Source organism: Eptatretus burgeri, chromosome 13 (assembly GCF_056783735.1).
Source record: "Eptatretus burgeri isolate ZD-2024b chromosome 13, Ebu_testis_v1, whole genome shotgun sequence".
Taxonomy (NCBI): domain Eukaryota; kingdom Metazoa; phylum Chordata; class Myxini; order Myxiniformes; family Myxinidae; genus Eptatretus; species Eptatretus burgeri.
Window position 1 is genome coordinate 61,282,266 of NC_140973.1, and position 17,781 is coordinate 61,300,046.

The 17,781-nt window shown below is 46.6% G+C and overlaps 1 protein-coding gene and 1 long non-coding RNA gene across 10 annotated transcripts in view; one reads left to right on the forward strand and one right to left on the reverse strand.

Annotated features, from left to right (window-relative positions):
* Positions 1-832: 832 nt before the first annotated feature.
* LOC147014609 (uncharacterized) lies at positions 833-14,495 on the forward strand. The gene is made up of 3 exons (XR_015050819.1): positions 833-1,043; positions 4,010-4,279; positions 13,816-14,495. It is a non-coding gene; the product is annotated as an uncharacterized LOC147014609 (long non-coding RNA).
* A 405-nt stretch (positions 14,496-14,900) lies between these two features.
* Positions 14,901-17,781, reverse strand: part of SUPT20H (SPT20 homolog, SAGA complex component) — a 46,200-nt gene continuing 43,319 nt past the window's right edge. For all 9 annotated transcript variants that reach the window (XM_085852711.1, XM_085852714.1, XM_085852713.1 and 6 more), the window contains 3 exons: positions 17,350-17,452; positions 17,101-17,180; positions 14,901-16,172 (listed from right to left, as the gene is read on the reverse strand). In XM_085852711.1, the coding sequence (XP_085708837.1) occupies positions 16,014-16,172; positions 17,101-17,180; positions 17,350-17,452 (342 nt within the window). In that variant the 3' untranslated portion in view covers positions 14,901-16,013. The remainder of the gene's footprint in view (positions 16,173-17,100; positions 17,181-17,349; positions 17,453-17,781) is intronic.

Below are 17,781 nucleotides of genomic sequence, written 5' to 3' on the forward strand. Positions count from 1 at the left end.
GAAATTTGGTGGGATGATTGGTTATTAGCCAGGAAGCATTCGATTAGATTTTGGGATCGTTCGGGTCAAAGGTCAAGGTCACGAAAAGGTCAAAATCGTCTTTTTACGATAACACGGTCAATTTTTATTCAATTTGCATGCAACTTACGCCAAAATGTTCAGAATTCAACGCCTCATCTTGTGATATGCAATATGACACAATGACGCCCATGCTCTTGTTACCGGTTAGGGGTCAAAGGTCAGGGGAGTCACGACCTTGAAAAATATGCGGTTTTTGTCATAACGCGGTCAATTCTTGTCCGCTTTACATGAACCCAGCACCAAAATGTTCAGAATTTAATGCCCAATCTTGTGAAACAATGACGTCATAACACATGTCACCGGTTGGGGTAAAATGTCGGGGGGGGTCACGCCCTTGAAAAATATGCGGTTTTCGGCATAACTCAGTCAATTCTTATTCGATTTGCATGAAACCAGCATCAAGCGAGATTACCTTCTCTTGTTGAAAGGTTGTATTCACCGAGCTTGCGAGTGAAGACTCGCCAAAACGACGTGAGTTGATTGTTGTTTATTCCGTATCCCCCGAAAGTCGGGGGGGGGGGTCATGACATTATAGATATGTGGTTTGTGTCATAAGACCATTCATATGAAACCAGTTCCCCACACTCATACCAAGAACAAAAAAAAGTAGTGGCGGCGAAGGTATGCGCTCTATGAGTGGCCGTTCTAGTTTAACCTGTATGAATGTACACTTGGCATACTTATCTCGATCAAATTCCATTTGAATGTTGTCAGAATACTGCTTCACTAATTTTAGTTGTTCTACCGAGAATTTATCGTTTGGTGTAAAGAGTTTTTCAGATTGTCCATGTACAGTGGACGTGTCTCCTTCCTTGTCTCTTTAAAAGTTCTCTTCTTGGACATGAGGGTGCATCCATGTCCTTGCTCATTAATGAGGTTGATCAGTGGGTCCAGGGCCGGGAAAAACAGGAGGGGTGAAAGGCCATCACTCTGGAAGATACTACGTCGTATCTTCACTCCTGGTATTTCGATCTCTCCTTCCCAGTGCTGCAAGATTAGTGTGGTATTCTATAGATCCATTGCTTTCTCAATCAGTTTGATCGTTTTGGTGTTTATCTTGTACAATTGGATACAATTGATTGGAAGAGGGGCCTTGTTGTTCCTCTCTGGAAAGGGAAGGGTGATCGCCAAGACTGCAACAACTACCGAGGGGTGACGCTGCTCTCAGTGCCGGGCAAGGTCTTTGCTCAGATAATTCTCGATAGGGTTCGCCACCATCTGCTTGAGCACCAGCGTCCGGAGCAGTCAGGCTTTACACCAAAGAGGTCAACGATTGACCGTATCCTTGCTCTTCGTGTCCTCACCGAACGCAGACGAGAGTTTCGGCAGGGGCTGCTTGCAGCCTATGTTGATCTCTGTAAAGCGTTCGATTCAGTGAATCGGGATGTCCTCTGGAGGATTCTTGGTCTTCGTGGGGTGCCACCGAAACTGATCGATCTGATGTCTGAACTCTACTCTGGTACCGAGAGTGCTGTGAAGTATGGTGGTACCATCTCTGACTTATTTCCAGTTGTTACTGGAGTTCGTCAGGGGTGTGTACTGGCCCCCACACTTTTCAGCACTTGTATGGACTGGATTTTAGGGAGGATGTCAGAGAGATCAAGCTGCGGTGCATCGTTTGGGAATGTCAAGATCTCGGACCTTGATTTTGCAGATGATGCAGTCATCGTTGTGGAGACTTTAGACATCCTCTTGGGGGCCCTCGAGGTGCTGAATGAGGAGTCGGAGCCGCTGGGATTACGGGTTTCTTGGATTAAAACTAAGATCCAGGCTTTCGGTGACATCTTGGATGCTGCTGTCCTGTCTGTGTCTGTTTGTGGTGAGGATGTTGAGGTCATGGAGAGATTCACTTACCTTGGCAGTGATATTCATGTCTCTGCTGGCTGTGAGCCAGAGGTCAATAGACGTCTGGGTCGGGCCTGGGGAGTCATGGATTCACTGGATCATGGGGTGTGGTGCTGCCGGTACCTGTGCGGGAGGACGAAAGTCCGAGTCTTCAGGTCCTTGGTATTTCCAGTCTTGCTCTATGGATGCGAGACTTGGACTCTGACCAAGGATCTGAGACGGAGACTTAATTCCTTTGGTACCAGGTCTCTTCAGAGCATCCTTGGCTATCGCTGGTCGGATTTTGTGTCCAACGAGCGGTTGCTGAGAGAGACTCGGATGAGATTTGTTTCCTGCATAGTCCGTGAGCATCAGTTGCGGCTGTATGGACATGTGGCTCGTTTTCCTGACGCTGATCCTGCTCACCAGATTCTCTCAGAGAGGGAGTCTCATGAGTGGAGGAGGCCAGTGGGCCGACCACGTGCCTCGTGGTTGCAGCAGGTTGACCATCATCTCAAGGAGATTGGGATGGGCCTGGCATCTGCCTGGGGGATGGCCAGACGGAGGCCCCTGGAGTACCGGCGGAAAGTGGACGCAGCGACGTGCTGTTCATGCACATGCTCCCATACCTGACCTGACCTGACCTTGTACAATTGCATGCACTTTATCATCCATGAATATGGAACATGACTAAAAGCTTTTTTTGTAGTTTATCCAAGCTGTGGCCAATTTGTTTCTTCTCGTATTGCAGTTTTAGAGTATGGCCTTGTTTAGTAGTAGGTTATCTATTGTTCTGTAGCATCTTCTCTTTCATCCCTTCTGTTCCGCCCCCTCGGCCTCCTCCTTGCATTAGGTGGTGGTGGTACATCATTTCTGTAATGATTTCCATCAGAATTTTTACGTCATTGGTCCATATTTGTGAGGTTGTTGGGTTTTTTTAGATTTTGACATGAGGAAGGCGTCTTACTTCTTCCAAAACTCTTTCCCAATTTCTCCTCCCCCAACCCCTTCTCATTAATTCCCCCAAATTACCCTAACCCCTCTTGACTACCATGATCCCGATTAAATTCCAGCACTCACACCTTATGCAGGAAGTCATAACTTTAAACAGGCAACAGAAATTTTGGACAGGACACCGGCTCACAATGGCCTACTCTTTTCAAAAGATGTCGTAAGCTCTTCAGAGTAGAATACCACACACATCTTAATATTGATTATCATAGAATACCACATATCTTAATATTGATTACCATAGAATACCACACATCTTAATATTGATTATCATAGAATACCACATATCTTAATATTGATTATCATAGAATACCACATATCTACATATTAATAACCAAAGGGTACCACACATCTACCCACATATTGATTACCACACATTCTACGCATTCATTACCATAGGGTAACACACATGTACACAATGGTTACCACATAGGACACCACGATTCACCTCATTGTAAAAATGGCCTGCATACGACTTATTACCCATTCAAACTGTTTTAAACACCAAAGACAGACGTGACGTCACAATGTGTTCCATCACTTCTTTGAATCATCATCAGCGGTGATTGAGCATTGGCGACCTTCCGTTACGAGGTGACAAATCCTCATTACGTTGATGGAGAGTTTTTAGCTTAATCCAGAGAAAAGTCGATTAAAGGTCTAACCCCCTGTTTAACCGGCTCGCATGGCCACGATGTTATCATATACGGTCGACTTTCCTTATCCCTGGTAATGTTGCTGATCCTACAATGGCTTTAACAAGTTTCGACAAATCTGGGATGGCGGTTCCTTTGAAAACCAAAGGCATTCTGGGTTTCTCATCATCGTCACGGAGACAATCTGATATAAGCTGCCATTTCATGGACTCGAAGTTGCAACAAGTACATCTCAACGTCATGTGGGAATAAATCCTATTAATAACTGTCGCTCGGACAAAATTCACATCCTTGATCACCGATGACCCTAACACTGGTCCCAAACTCATCCTGTACAGGTAGCCTGATGACAAGACCCCTGTACAATTCAATAATCATATATAAATATACAGTATATAAATGTGTGTATTACACCCCTCCCGACCACCCACTCCTAGCAGATCCCCGGGCGTGCCACATGACGTCAGCCCTCAGCTCCCCCTCCATGCGAGTACTCACCATAAATACCCACTCGGTCATTTTTTGTTTCACTCTGAGGAATGAGAGCTGCCACCGTACACTCTGGAGGAGGTGTTTCATGAAATCAATACCCGATACTTCAGTAATAAGGGGGTTCGTGCAGTGCGACAGCGTGGACCCTCTGTAGAACGTCGAGGCTCATTTAAAGTGGAAGATCTTCTGCGAAGGTGTTCAAAGCTCGACACGAGGTGAGGGTTTTCCAGGGACCCCTTGATCTGACACCTTCCTTTACAGTGGCTGTTAAAGCAATGAATGTTTCAAATATAACGTATATCGTGGAAAAGATGTTTTAAATCATATCCGCTTAACTTTGTGGAACCCAGGTAAAGCCACAACTTACAAATATCCGCACGAGGTAAGGGGACGTCTATTTAATAAGTATGTAAAAATGGCAGAATCTTTGATCCAGGGCTGTACGCTCCGTGCATACATGGCTCTTCCATACGACAAACCGTCTCATTTGTCTCCAACAATCAAACAATGTCCCAGGAAAGGGGCGTCTTTGGTACGCCTCCCCCCCCCCCTGAACCCCACCCTCCGTTTGTTCAACCTTTAAATACCTTATGAGGGTGCAGTAAGGGCAGGCAGTGGTGAGGGTGTAACAAGGACAGGCAGTGGTGAGGATGTAACGAGGGCAGGCAGTGGTGAGGGTGGAACGAGGGCAACCAGTGGTGAGGGTATACTGAGTGTAGGCATTGGGGAGGTGGGAGCGAGGGCAGGTAGTGGTGAGGATGAAGCGAGGGCAGGTAGTGGTGAGGGTGTACCAAGGGCAGGGAGTGGTGAGGGTGTACCAAGGGCAGGGAGTGGTGAGGGTGTACCAAGGGCAGGGAGTGGTGAGGGTGTACCAAGGGCAGGGAGTGGTGAGGGTGCAGCAATCGAGATAAGACACGAACGAAGTGTTGAGGTAAAATATGTACGATTGTTCATTTTGCAGGAAGGATCGTCGACATGGAGTTGTGTGCAGTTTTGAAAGAGCTGTAGTTGGGGGACATTGAAGGAAGGTGAAATCACATCGTATCCGGTCAAGGCAGGAAGACCGTGCTTGTGGTCCACCCAGGAGCAAATGGTTCAGGAAAAGTTTATTCGGAGGATTTGACAAATCGGTACAGGATGTTGGGTAAGCGGCTGAAAGCGCAAAGGGTTACGAGAGAATGTTTTCTGGGATTCTCCCAAGATTAAGAAATGATAGAGAAATTATGAGAACAATTGATGTTAACCAATGGCAAGAACAATGGTGAAGAGAGGAAGGTTTTACATTTAGGAAGCAGTGGGGATCAGTTCGGGGACAAAGGATCGGTGTTTCCAGGCTGAAGGAGAAAGGACTTTATACATTGAAAGGAGGAATTAGAGAATACTCTCAGAGTACCTGCCCGACGCGTGATCTTGTTCCAACCATGCGACGGTGTATTTGGGCGGTGTATAGGCAACTGACAGCTCTGTGTAGGACAAAAAAAAACAACAACCCCATGAAGTTATTTATGTACATGAAGTAAAAACATTCAAACTGCTGATAATTCAAAACACCTCACTGTACTGGAAAACGTGGGGACAGGAATAATGTACTGTAAATGGTGGACACTTGTAATACCCTTCCTCACCTGGAGGTGGCACAACACCACACACGTTTACATTGAGAATTTGTGTCCCTTCTCTGTCCCCCCCCACCCCCCAAGACCACCGACAAAGATAAAAACACCCCGACACACGAACTGGGCCATGTTGATCCAAATCTGGATCTAATCAGCCCATAACTGTACGAAGAGCAGCACGACGAACAAACACACAAACACCGGGAGGTAAATTATCGTGAGGATAAGGAAAGAAAGGGGGAAGTGGTTGTGAATTTAATGTTTCATGTTTTGTTTAATTTTAACATTGTTCTTCACAAACGGGGACAGGAACCAGGCAGACATGAGAGACTGAATGGCCTTGTCCCTTCTCATGCACCAAAGTTCCCTGTATAACGTTGTTAAGAACAGGAAGAAATGGGGGAGGGAGGACAGAGAGTTGGGGGTGAAGGTGCATGGAGTTTGAAAAGTGAGATTGAGATGGTGGGAAAGGGGGGGTTGAGATTGGGGTTGAGTACTTGTGGTTTGGGGCAGTTGAGGACTTGCAGAAGAAAGGGGGAGGGGATGACAGAATTGGCTTGTGGGAGGGAGGGCAGAGAGGAGACAAAGTTGGGATCAAGGGGTTTGAGGCTTTAGAGGAGGGGGTTGGAGGACATTGGGTTGGGAGGGGGGCTGAGGATTTAAAGAAAGGAGGCGAGCACAGAGTTTGGGTGTGGTCGTAAGTGGGGGGGGGGGACAGAGAAAGGAGAGTTGGGAGGGGGGTTGAGGACTTGGAAGTGTGTGTGTGTGTGGGGGGGGCTAGGGACCTGGAGTCACATTTTACATTAGGCAAAACGTCCATGAGTCCCAGATAGTCCCATTGGGTCTTTTGTGTCCTCGGGTCATTTGGATGTCATGGGTCTTTTCGGTCCTTGGGGTCTTATGGGTCCTTTCGGTCTTTTGAGCCTTCAGGTTCTATTGGATCTTTTAGGTCTTAAGGGTATTTGAGATGGGGGGTGGGGTCTTTTGGGTCCTCTGGGTACTTTAAGTTAAGTCTGTCAGGTTACAGTTGTGGGTGAAGTCTGGTCAGCTGTGCAACCAATGGGTGAAGAACGGATTTACATACATAATCACCTCCACTTGCTCAATTGTCATATAGATAAACCTGCTGTCACCGGTCTGTTCGGTGTGAGTCACGTGATAGCACTGGACCAATCATGTTCGGTGATGTACCTCGGGGAGCAGAGCTCAGACTCGGATTCACTTTTTAACCCAAACCCTAATTTTTGCTCATCCGCTCGTGATAGCGAGCTAGAAAGTACAGTGATCCAGTCATGTATACGAAGTACAATGTCGCTGAGTTTCGTGGACCGTTGACGCTTCGTCTCGGTCTCCAGGAGGAGATAATAAACACTTCGCCCTGTTATAGTATTGATGAGAGAGATGTTTAAGATAATGAAGGGTAAAAACAAAAGTGCAGTGGAGTTTTTCAGCAGAGTAGACAGTGATAGGACCAGAGGAGCCTGAGAGTAAAGTAGAGGAGAGTTAAGACGGTAGTAAGGCAGGGATGTCATCGTGATGTTGGCTTAGCAGTTAGGGGGGGCTGCCTTGGGATCGCAGGGTCCTGAGTTTGAGTCCCGTTGGCCCCTCAATTAACACCAGGTGGGGTTGACTCAGCCTGTCATCCTTCAGAGGTCAGTGAAATGAGTACCAGTGTGCTGGTATAGGGGCACAGCATTAGCGGAATAGTCGTGCTCCTACAAAATGATAGCTACCCGGCAGCCAAGGTGGGGGGAAGAGAAAGAAGGATAAGGAGGATAAGGATAAGAAGAAGAATTGCCCTCATATTGATATGAGCTAGCCTGGTGTTGGCTTAGTGGTTAGGGTGACGGCTTGGGATCCCAGGGTCTTGAGTTCAAGCCCCATTGGCCGCTGAATTCAAATACACCAGGAGGTTGACTCAGCTTGTCATCCTTCCGAGGTCGGCAAAATGAGCACCAGTGTCCTGGTAAGGGGGACACTGCATCAGCAGCATTGCCGCGTCACAACCAATGATGCAACCAGCAGCCACAGGCTGCACTCGATAGAGAGATTGATATGAGCTGCTCTTTTGATGTCCGTCATTTGCATTGATACATGAAAAAAGATGCAAATTAATTGCCATCAGCTTTTCAACGATATAAATATCGACTAAAAAAACAATCATTTGCAGGATTTGCAAATTCTATACCTTATGAAAATCATATTGAAGTACTATGAAAGGGGTTTAAGTGCAACTGAAAAACAAATTTACATGCCGAATGGAAATCTACTTTTCACATTTACAGATACAAAGCTCGGTGCACCTCGAGCACCTCGGCCTTCTTGGAAGCACATCTGCCAATGCACCTTCTCGTGCTCTTGCAGCCACACTTGAGCAGTTCATTGCAGGTTTTGGAGGCAATGGGGGTACAGTGGTCCAAAATGGAAGCCAAGACTGGCTGTCTTTGTCCAGTGTCGACTCTGGGGTTTACGTCTGTTGCCGACACAGATGACTGGTGCTCCAGATCCCAGCCTGATGCACAGTGCGCTTCAAGTGCTACAGTAAGGGATCCTGAGTCGGTAGGATGTTTCCCATGGCTTTGGATTTTGGCAGAACATCTTGCGGGCATCGTTTACAGAGCTCAGCTGGATGGTCTTGTCATAGACCATCCAGCTCTCTGGACTGGACATAGGCTGGACAAATGGAGAGTATATGATGGAACTCTCCTATGAGAATTATGACGACATCAGTGTGAACAGTGCGAAGCAAGCAACTGGCTGAACCATTCGCCAAGGCATCTTGTACTGTAGGTAGGAATCAGTGTTCTGGTGTCTGCTTCTTCATGGTTACAGGATGACATACAATGAATGGTTCGGATCTCTGACAAATACTCTTTGACCCGAGATGATGACAACCTCCATCAGGAGAGAAATCTGTACAGGTAACCCTATCCGGACATTGCCATCTTTCTATGAGAAATGAATAATTTGCATAAATTATCACAAATATGTGGCCATGGGGAATTGCTTTTAAGATAATTAAATCATTTATGTGAAGCGCCCCAAAAAAATTTCACTACATAAAGTTTCGAGCTGGTAATTTACACTTTCAAGAAAATACCTGTAAATACATATAATTTGCATAAATTAACATTATAAATCATAAAATATAACCTCAGTTGAATTTAATAATGATTTCGAGTAGTGATAAACAGGCAGAAAGTATTTCCTACATCCAGTTTTTGGGCTTGTAACTTAGAATTTCAATGAAATATTCATAAATACGTGTAATCTGCATAAATTAGCATAATAATACATGAAGGTATGATTTCATCCCCCCAATGAAAATAAGTCTTTAGCTTGACAGATTTATTTCATCTGGTGTTGGTGAAGGGCAGGCATTTTGGACCACACAGATAATCGCTTAGTCCACCAACCATCCTATCACACGTACAGCACATTTCTCCGTACCTTCAACAACAAAAAACATCTTATCTCCCATCCCATGATCTTTTTCTCCATTTGTCAAAGTTGAGAATTTGGAAGCAGCCATCCCTCCATTTCATGTCCCCACCTTCCTTTTCCACCCACACTCTACCCCCCTCAAAGCTTCATTTTTAACCACTCATCCCAACTCTCTCTTCTTCATATGTGGCGATTTCAATCGTCATCATGCAACTTGGCTGGGTGTTGGTACCTCTGTCACCAACCATTTCACTTCAGCAAAGGACTTGGGTGACTCCATGGGACTGACTCGATCTGTGAAACTTCCAATCCTGATTTCTCCCAAAGGCAAATATTCCCTTCTGGACTTGGTGATGACAAACTTTCTCACAAATGTCTCCCACTCTCTTTCTGCTTCAATTGGTTCATCTGATCATATGCTTGTGAAAGAAAATCAACATCTCTCTGGCTATTCTCAGAGAGCTGCCTCAATGCCAGGGAGTCTGGCACTTCACTCAGGCAGATTAGCAGGGACTGCAAGCAGCCATCTCTGTTCATGACTGGTCTCCCAAATCTACTGCCCCTGATGTTAACTCGGCCTGGGAATTCTTCCACAGAAACCTGCTCTCACTCGTGCACAGATTCATCCCATCTCGTCTTCAATTATCACATCCTTTTTCCTGCCCATGCAATGAATCCTGTGGTGAGGCAGTTGCTCTGAAACTACTTGTCTTCTCTTCCTGCAAGGCAAATCCAACCGAAGACAATCTCGGTTTATTCCAAAAAGTCCACAATTGTGTGTCTGCTGTCAGGAAAGCCAGAAAACACCTGTCCAACCTCAAGAATGAACTTCCAAATTTGTCTCCCTCCTCTAAAACCTTGTGGCACATTGTTAAGTCTGTCTCGGGAGTATGCTCCCCTTCCATCCATTTTCCCTCTCTGAAAATGGCACCACAGCTGATTCTGCTCGTGAGAAGGTCGAATGCCTCCAAAGCCAACGACCAACTATGCATCCTTCGTCATACAAAGGCTCTGTCGTCTACCGCCTCCTTTCTGGTCTTGCACCCTCTTCTTTCCGTGCTTTGCCCCCCCCCCCGGGTCTCTGCAGGGTGCACACAGTCCACCCCCAACCCTCTTCTGGAGAAACAAAATCCAGAATCACTGCTCACCTCCACTCATTCATTCCTCTTCCCCCCCCCTGTGGAAACAAATTCCAAATTCTCTTAAATCTCATTCTTTCATCCGGGTTTTTAAGAGAGCTTTTCACCACCATCTTGGATCACCCACAATCCAAAACCATGATATTTTCTACCCTCGTTAAAGTTAATCCCCCCTTCCCCCCAATCCCTCCTTACAAATTCCAAGTTTTTACCTCCTGTGAGATTCCTTTTGTATCCATCTTGTCCTTTTCTGCCCCCATTCCTCCACCCACCCATTGCTTGTGTCAGTCTCTCTCTATGTTGGCCTTCAACTCTGCTGCTGATGTTTCCCAACTCCCCCCCCTCCCCCAACCACTGTTCCTTTTGTCTTGTTACGTCCTGATCCATTCAATGTACTAGCTCTTTTGCAAAGCTTGACTATGTATACAAAAAACAAAAGGCCTCCTCCTGCGTCAAAGTTCCTTGTTATATTTCGGTGGCAAGTGCACCGCAAACTCAGCAGCCAGCGCTCATCAAGCCTGGCACCTTAATCTGGCTCTGCCTACAATCTTACAGCTCAATTTAACCCCCTCCTCAAAACATACGCAGTTAATAGATCACCACTTTAGGTACAAGCCTAGCTTCAGAGGAGGTAGAATACTGTCGGTATTTTTTGAGATGATTGCCAATTCTTGCCATTTCACACTTCAAACTCATGGCTCAGGCAGATGACGAAGCGATAGAAGTGTCGTAAAAAAAGTGTTGGTGAAGGGCTCAAGGGAAGAACCGAAGACCTGCACAAAGTGAAACATCAGCTGGAGGTGTGAAACACAGAGAGCTGAAGGTGCTGATGGAATGAGCTAGCGATGCGGAACACCTCCAGGAGGATCACTGATAGCTGAAGGAAACGGTGGATCATCTTCCATGAATGTATAAAGGTATGATCAATCAGAATAAACTGATAAAGTATGCATCACACAGGCAAAGACCACCACTTGTTTATTCATATATATATTGTTGCGGTTCTCGGAACCGCATGCATACAACAGATAGGTGTCCCAAGACAGTTATTCCAATATTATACGTGTAGATAGTCCCTTTCCTTGTGTTTAGCGGGACAACAAGGGAGTGCCTTGCGATGATCTAATAGCTAGGTCTGCTTAAATCATTTTCTTCTTTATTTTGTCCTCGCTCTTCTTTTAGTCTGATTATTCCTGAGGTAAATCATCCACGTGTGCCTTCGCTGTCAGGTGGGACCTCATGTAGGCCAGCGCGTGTGGCGCCGCGGTGAGGAAACTGCTGCACAGAGATCCTCGTTCCCGGGCGAGCCCTAAACCCGGCGTGTGCAGCGAGTCATGTGTGCTTGGCAGTGCGGGGTTGTAAACTCGAGCTTCCGATGGTCTGGGGAGGATTGCCGGTTGCATTAAAAAGGAATACGAATAAATACCTCTTAAGAGGCTGCACGAATGGTGTTTTTCACGGCACGGGAAACACGGCCAGCACAACGCCCACGCTGCACAAATGCGTACGGAGGCCAATAAAGACAACTCCACGCCATGTTTGGCAGGATACGAGTGTGCGAGTAGAAGCAGCTTGTTCCTTTTCAACCTCAATATCCGACATATTGGTGTTCGACCCGCGCACACGCTAGCGGAGTCATGTGAACACGAGCGCCGGCCACGTGCGTAATGGCCGAAACACGCGCATTGTATGGAATGTGCTCGAAAGCAGACACGTACGCCACTCGTGAAACGTGCATGGATTTATCCATGGCGATGTACCTTCGGCCATCGCTGGCAGCAGCGGATTCTCCACGGATGGTGAAAGTCTTCTCGTCTCAACGGCCAGCGAAGCTGCAATAGGGCCGGGGAATTACAGTGCGGGCCACGTTGGCGTGCGTGGAGCGAACGCGTTGATCGACGCTGGTCAAACGCCCAAGCGGGCATGCGGGACCCTCAACCGGTCGCCCGGGCACGGCCCGGGAGTTTTTGCAAGATGATTCGCATGGCAATTTTGGTGTGGGCGATTCGTGTCATGTCGTAGGGTCGGAGCGAAATGTGTTTGCTGTTTGGGATGGCCTTGCCGGAAACGAAGTGAGGCGGTTTCCGGCCCAAGCTGGCGGGCCATGTGAGGAGTCGGGGCCAATCAGAGCGCCCGATTCAGGTGATGACGTTACGATTTGGGGTGGCCCCTTCCCCCGAGCTGCAAATCCTATAAAGGTCGGAGAAGTCCCTCAGTCTCTCTCCTGCTTTTTGAGTTTCTCCGCCTCTCTCTCGCCTCGCCGACACCTTCACAACCCGCCTCCTGCTGCCCGGACTCCACCTTCTCATCTCCGCCCACACTACGTCGACCCCACCCACCTACCTGGTCCCGCCTACTACTCAGTCCTCACACTCTGGACTCCGCCCCTAATAGACTCAAGCTCCTCCTTTACGGTGCCAAATTCCTGGTTCTAAACTCCCTCTTCATCGGGTTTTCTGTGTCGGTGCGTATGTGTGTGTCCTGGCGCCTGTCTGCCTAAGTAAGACTGCAGAAGATCGTTATTATTATTAATTTCACGTTAAGTCTGCTCTGTGTCCCCTTTTGTAAGTTGCCTGTTTATTTGCTGCACCACACCTCTCTCCCCTATCTCTGCACAACACACCCCAATAAATCTTCACTGTGCCACATATCTTTCCTCGCCCACTGTTAATAAATTATCATTAGGAATGTTCCCAGCTCGTCTTTGTGGTTTCTTTCATTGATCCAGCCTGGTCCAAATCCTAGTTTAGCCGGGACTTTATTCCCAACGATCCGTTCTTTTTAGCCGGTACATCCTTGGTAGTGTCACTCGGCTGCATCCGATCCGGTAGGGTGATTCGGTTCGGACAAGGCCTACCGAGGACATGTTCCCCGGTAATTAAACCACTCCATTAATGAGGTAACCCGATTAACCCATAGACGGGAGGACCCTAGGTCACGCGGTTCAGTTATTGGCGTCCATGGTCGGTTAAGCAACCCGCTGCGTCACAGAATTATCCGTGTGCGACGGCCTACAATTCCGGGGAGTCTGGTGGGAACAGAGATAGCTTCCCCCACTTAGTGGTCTTCTCACCCGACCCCCCAGCCCGCAACAATATATATATATATATATATATATATATATATATATATATATATATATATATATATATATATATATATATATATATATATTTGTACAAAAAGCACGGTTAGGGTGCCGAGAGAGAGAGGGAAGGGAGGTTTATAAAGAGAGATAGTGAAGAGTGGGGATGAGGAGTGGGAGGATGAAGTAGAGAGATGTGTGGGTGGGGGAGATTTGGGGGGGGGGGACATTCCAACATAATTATATCAGGAATAAATAAATGGCTCCAAAGTAGTTGGTTACAAGAGGTAACCAGGTTTTCAGGTCAGTGTTTTGTCTTTACCCAGATTTTAAATACTCAACTGAATGTCAATAACCATAACTCATAGAACAGTGCACAACAATAATTTAGTTCTGCTCTGAGGAGAATGCAGCACAATCATGATGGGCCAACTGTCCTTTTATAACACCAGAATTATTCTTTTCAGATCCTAATAAGAGGATTCCATTCCAATTTGCCAGCAGCTACTACACCTTGCATCTGGAAAAAGGAACATTCAATGGAAGCAAACAGCTCTGTGCCGTGTCGGGTCCACAGGTCCGGGCCCGAAGCATTGTGGGACAGCCGTCCAACCAACGTTGCTTCCTATACGGCCTTGTTTCTGGTCTGTCTCGTGGCAATGCTTGCCTTGCTCGCCGGTGCGCTGCGTACACTGCGTCATGGAATCGGTCCACTTCCAGAGAACGAAAGTGCTGTGGACACTTTGCACAGTCTGGAGGAGGTCGTTTCCAATGGAAATATACACGCTGGGTCATTACGAGAACTTAAATAAATATTGTTCATAAATTTCGCATGAGGATGGTATTTGTTAAATGGAAGCATATCAAATACCTTCACACACCTGCTTAATGAATCCTCTGGACTCCACATTGCAGCTCCGTATGGAAAGGTACTGTGGCAAGTACTGTACTCCACTATCATGGCCTGACTGCAGTATTATTGAATAAACCTTTTTGAAGTGATTACATCCTTTTATGGTGAAATTAGTACCTATACATTGTATGAACCATGAACTGGACATTTGGAATTGCAAGCTTTTAGTAGAGGGGAAAGAGGGCAATATTTTGCCTTTTTTTTGTAAATGTAATAAATAAACTGCATGTTCAAAAACCATTTCTCCCTGTTTCTTCTGAGAACTTAACCCTAATCATTCTCTTCAGTTTTAGTTTGGCGTGTGGATGTTTATATGTCATTGGGGGAAAGGGAAGAGGGAGGGGGTCAATCAATCACTGTGATGGGACGGACGTCAATTAAATTTTCTCAGCAAAACACGTTCCTGACAAAGTTTACAATCCCACCAGATTCCACATTAAAACTGCAAATTGAGGTCAAAGTTTTGCTGTTAAATCGAGATTAACCAAGTCATCATAACTAAACAGGTGTACACAGATTAACCACACGACGACGTACCAACCCCCATACACAGGTAACCACGAGGTTTTGGGGGAGAGAAGGCAACATTAGAAAGAGGAAGAACAACTCCATACAAATGCAAAACAAAGCAGGCAGAAGAAGATGTAGAGAGCAAATTTACTTACAAATTCCACAACGGCAGAACTGGAAGAAAAAAAAAGAACATTTTGTAGCATTGAACATGTCATTAATAATTACAGACAAGATTTGTGTACATTTCCCCACGAATCACCCTTTTGTCAAGACGCGACCCTCTGGTCACTGGTCACTCCGAGACGATCGGCGATGACAGTGGCTCGGTTTACCACGAGCGACCCTTTTCTTCCCTTTCGAAGGCGTATTACGAGAAGCCACGGTCGGACCACAGGACATATTCACGGACAATATTCTCTCGAGAAGCGCACAGGACAATCCCAACAGCTGTGCAAAAAATTTCCAAAATTCTACCAAAAATACGATACCAAAGCCGAGTGGTAAAAACGTTTCGCTCCTTCGCTGAGACCGGTCGCATGTAACGGCCGAGCGGCTCGTTGTGCGGCACGGCTCGATTATTCCTCATTTGTGCAGCGTACTCTATTAAATAGGTCCCTCTACAAAGTGCCACCCGACCGTCACCTTGCACCTTCATTGCGATGAGACGATGACGAGACGGCTTTTTCGGTGGTTTCGAAAAAGCCTCGAAGCTGGAACGCTGCCTTTGGCTCACAGTTTTGTAATACGGTAAACCTTTAAGGGGTTCAGCAACACTTTGCCTTTGAACACCATTGGGGGAAAGGTGGGGATGGGGTGGGGTCAGCATAAAGAAAAAGCAGAAAACTACATTCATGTAAAAATAAAAAAAAGTTTCAATTGTGACAGAGATATTTGCCTGGCTTCGCCAAAACGTATATCGAGAATTGCATTTAATACAGCTCAAAAGAGGAATCTCTCCCCTGCCCCTCCCCAACATTCTCCCAGGAGAATAAAACATTGGAAGTGTAACCCTCTCGACCACGTCAAAAAGAACCTCCATATCCAAAAAAGTGACCACGAAGAAGAATCTCCAAAAGAAGACGTACTGCATAAAGTCCGACCACGAAACACGTGGTCTCAAAGCCACGCTTGCGAATCGGTCCAAACCGGCAAAGTTAAAAACCAACGTCCATCTCGCTGCTCAATAATTCTTTATACAATCCGCTCCCGCACGACCATGTCCTTCATGTGGGTAAGAATTCAAGTCTGGGGAGGCGTAGCCGGTGTGGTCCTTTTCTTTTTAGCTTTGTGTTGACCAGCTGGGTTACCTCCACTTGGCACGGGCCCCGCCAGCGCCACGGCTGCTGCAGCTTGCTGTTGGCGTAAGGTGGCCAGGGCCATTTGCTGCTGCAGCATTTGCTTGGGAGAGGGGAAAGGTACAGACCCGTCAGTGTGTGTCCTTGAATAACAGAGGAGAGATTCGTGCACGTGAGCACTGACTCGGTCATGGCAAGGCAAATAGCACAGCCCTCATTCGCTGGTACCCAGAGGACCTCAATAATGTCCGTATGAGACGTTTAACCAGCGATCCTAACCTCGATATAACAACGCTTGGGAAATTTGAGAATGATGTCACCTTGTTTATAAACTCACCATTTCCAAGAATGACTGACTGAGAATCATTTCCTAACTCGGGTTGAAGGGGACACCGAACCAAGTCTGATATTGGCTTAATCTAAATTCAGATGTGATTCATCAGCTAAGAAAAACAATCTGGGTTTTCAACTATATTAAAAGGTCTGGTAGGATGGCCCAGAGGTATGCACCTTCGTCTCTGAGCTGTCCAGTCTGAGTTTGAATCTCGGCTCAGCTATAAACTGTCATCCTGGCATTTCACATACTGTACATGTAGGTTCAGGCATCATTGTACGTGCCGTCCCAAGGATGGACGTTAAACTGGACGTCCCGTCTGCCGGCATTAGTTGGTGGAGGTTAAAAATCCCACTATGTCCTTCGTGAGGAGTAGATGAGCTATCGCCGGCACCCTGAATAAATTACAAATTCATGCTCCAACATACAGGGGCACTGCATCATCAGCACAGCAGCACCCCCAGCAAATGATGTCACCAGCAGCCATATGCTGCACATGAAATGAAGCGACCACATTAAAGTCACAGATCCATAAGTATCGCAGGGTAACAACAACAATTACCACCCCCACCACTCCATCGAACATGCCATCTTACAATAAATAACTCAGAAATCCCACAAACAGGCAGACACAAACTTGGACGTTTTATTCAACGAGCAAGGTTTGTGCTGTTTCATGTCGATTTCACAAAAATACCTGGAATTGATGTTGTGCCACAGCCGACGTGGGCTGCTGTTGCAGTACTGGGCTCAGCTGCATCCTTTGGCCGGCCCTGCCTGCAAATCCCAAACAGCTTGCATGAGTCATCGAGGAAAACTGTCCCAACAAGTGTGCCAGGCTGAGAGGCAGTTACCCCCACTCTGGAGAGCAAACACCAATATAAAACAAGCAAAGACTACTCTTCAAAATGTGGGTACTTGCTCATGTAGGAAATAAATTGCTCACCAGAAGCTTGCTGTGGAGTCGGCATGATGCTTGGCAGGCTGATCACAGTGGCTTGCTGTGTGGTCAAGCTTCCATCAGGTCCACTGACGCTCACCTCACAGCTCTAAGGGAGGAGGTTAAGGGAGGTTTGGACAGACACGGGACGAATTGTTGAAATATTTTCCTACATCTTCACATCAAACACAACTTCTCTCTGTTTATCTCATCTCTCTTTTAAAGACGAAATGAGATCAGCTCATCTCTCTTTTGCAGGTTCACAAACCTCTCGATACTCCTCATGTTTACACGTGACATATCATCTCCATCGCATTTGTTTGGTGCAACTCTGAGCACGGGCGTTGTTTGTTGATGCCTCGGCGGCAACGTGAGTCTGTATTATACGAGTCATATGTCAATCATTTTGTCATAATCAGTGGGGCAGAGGCAGCTCTC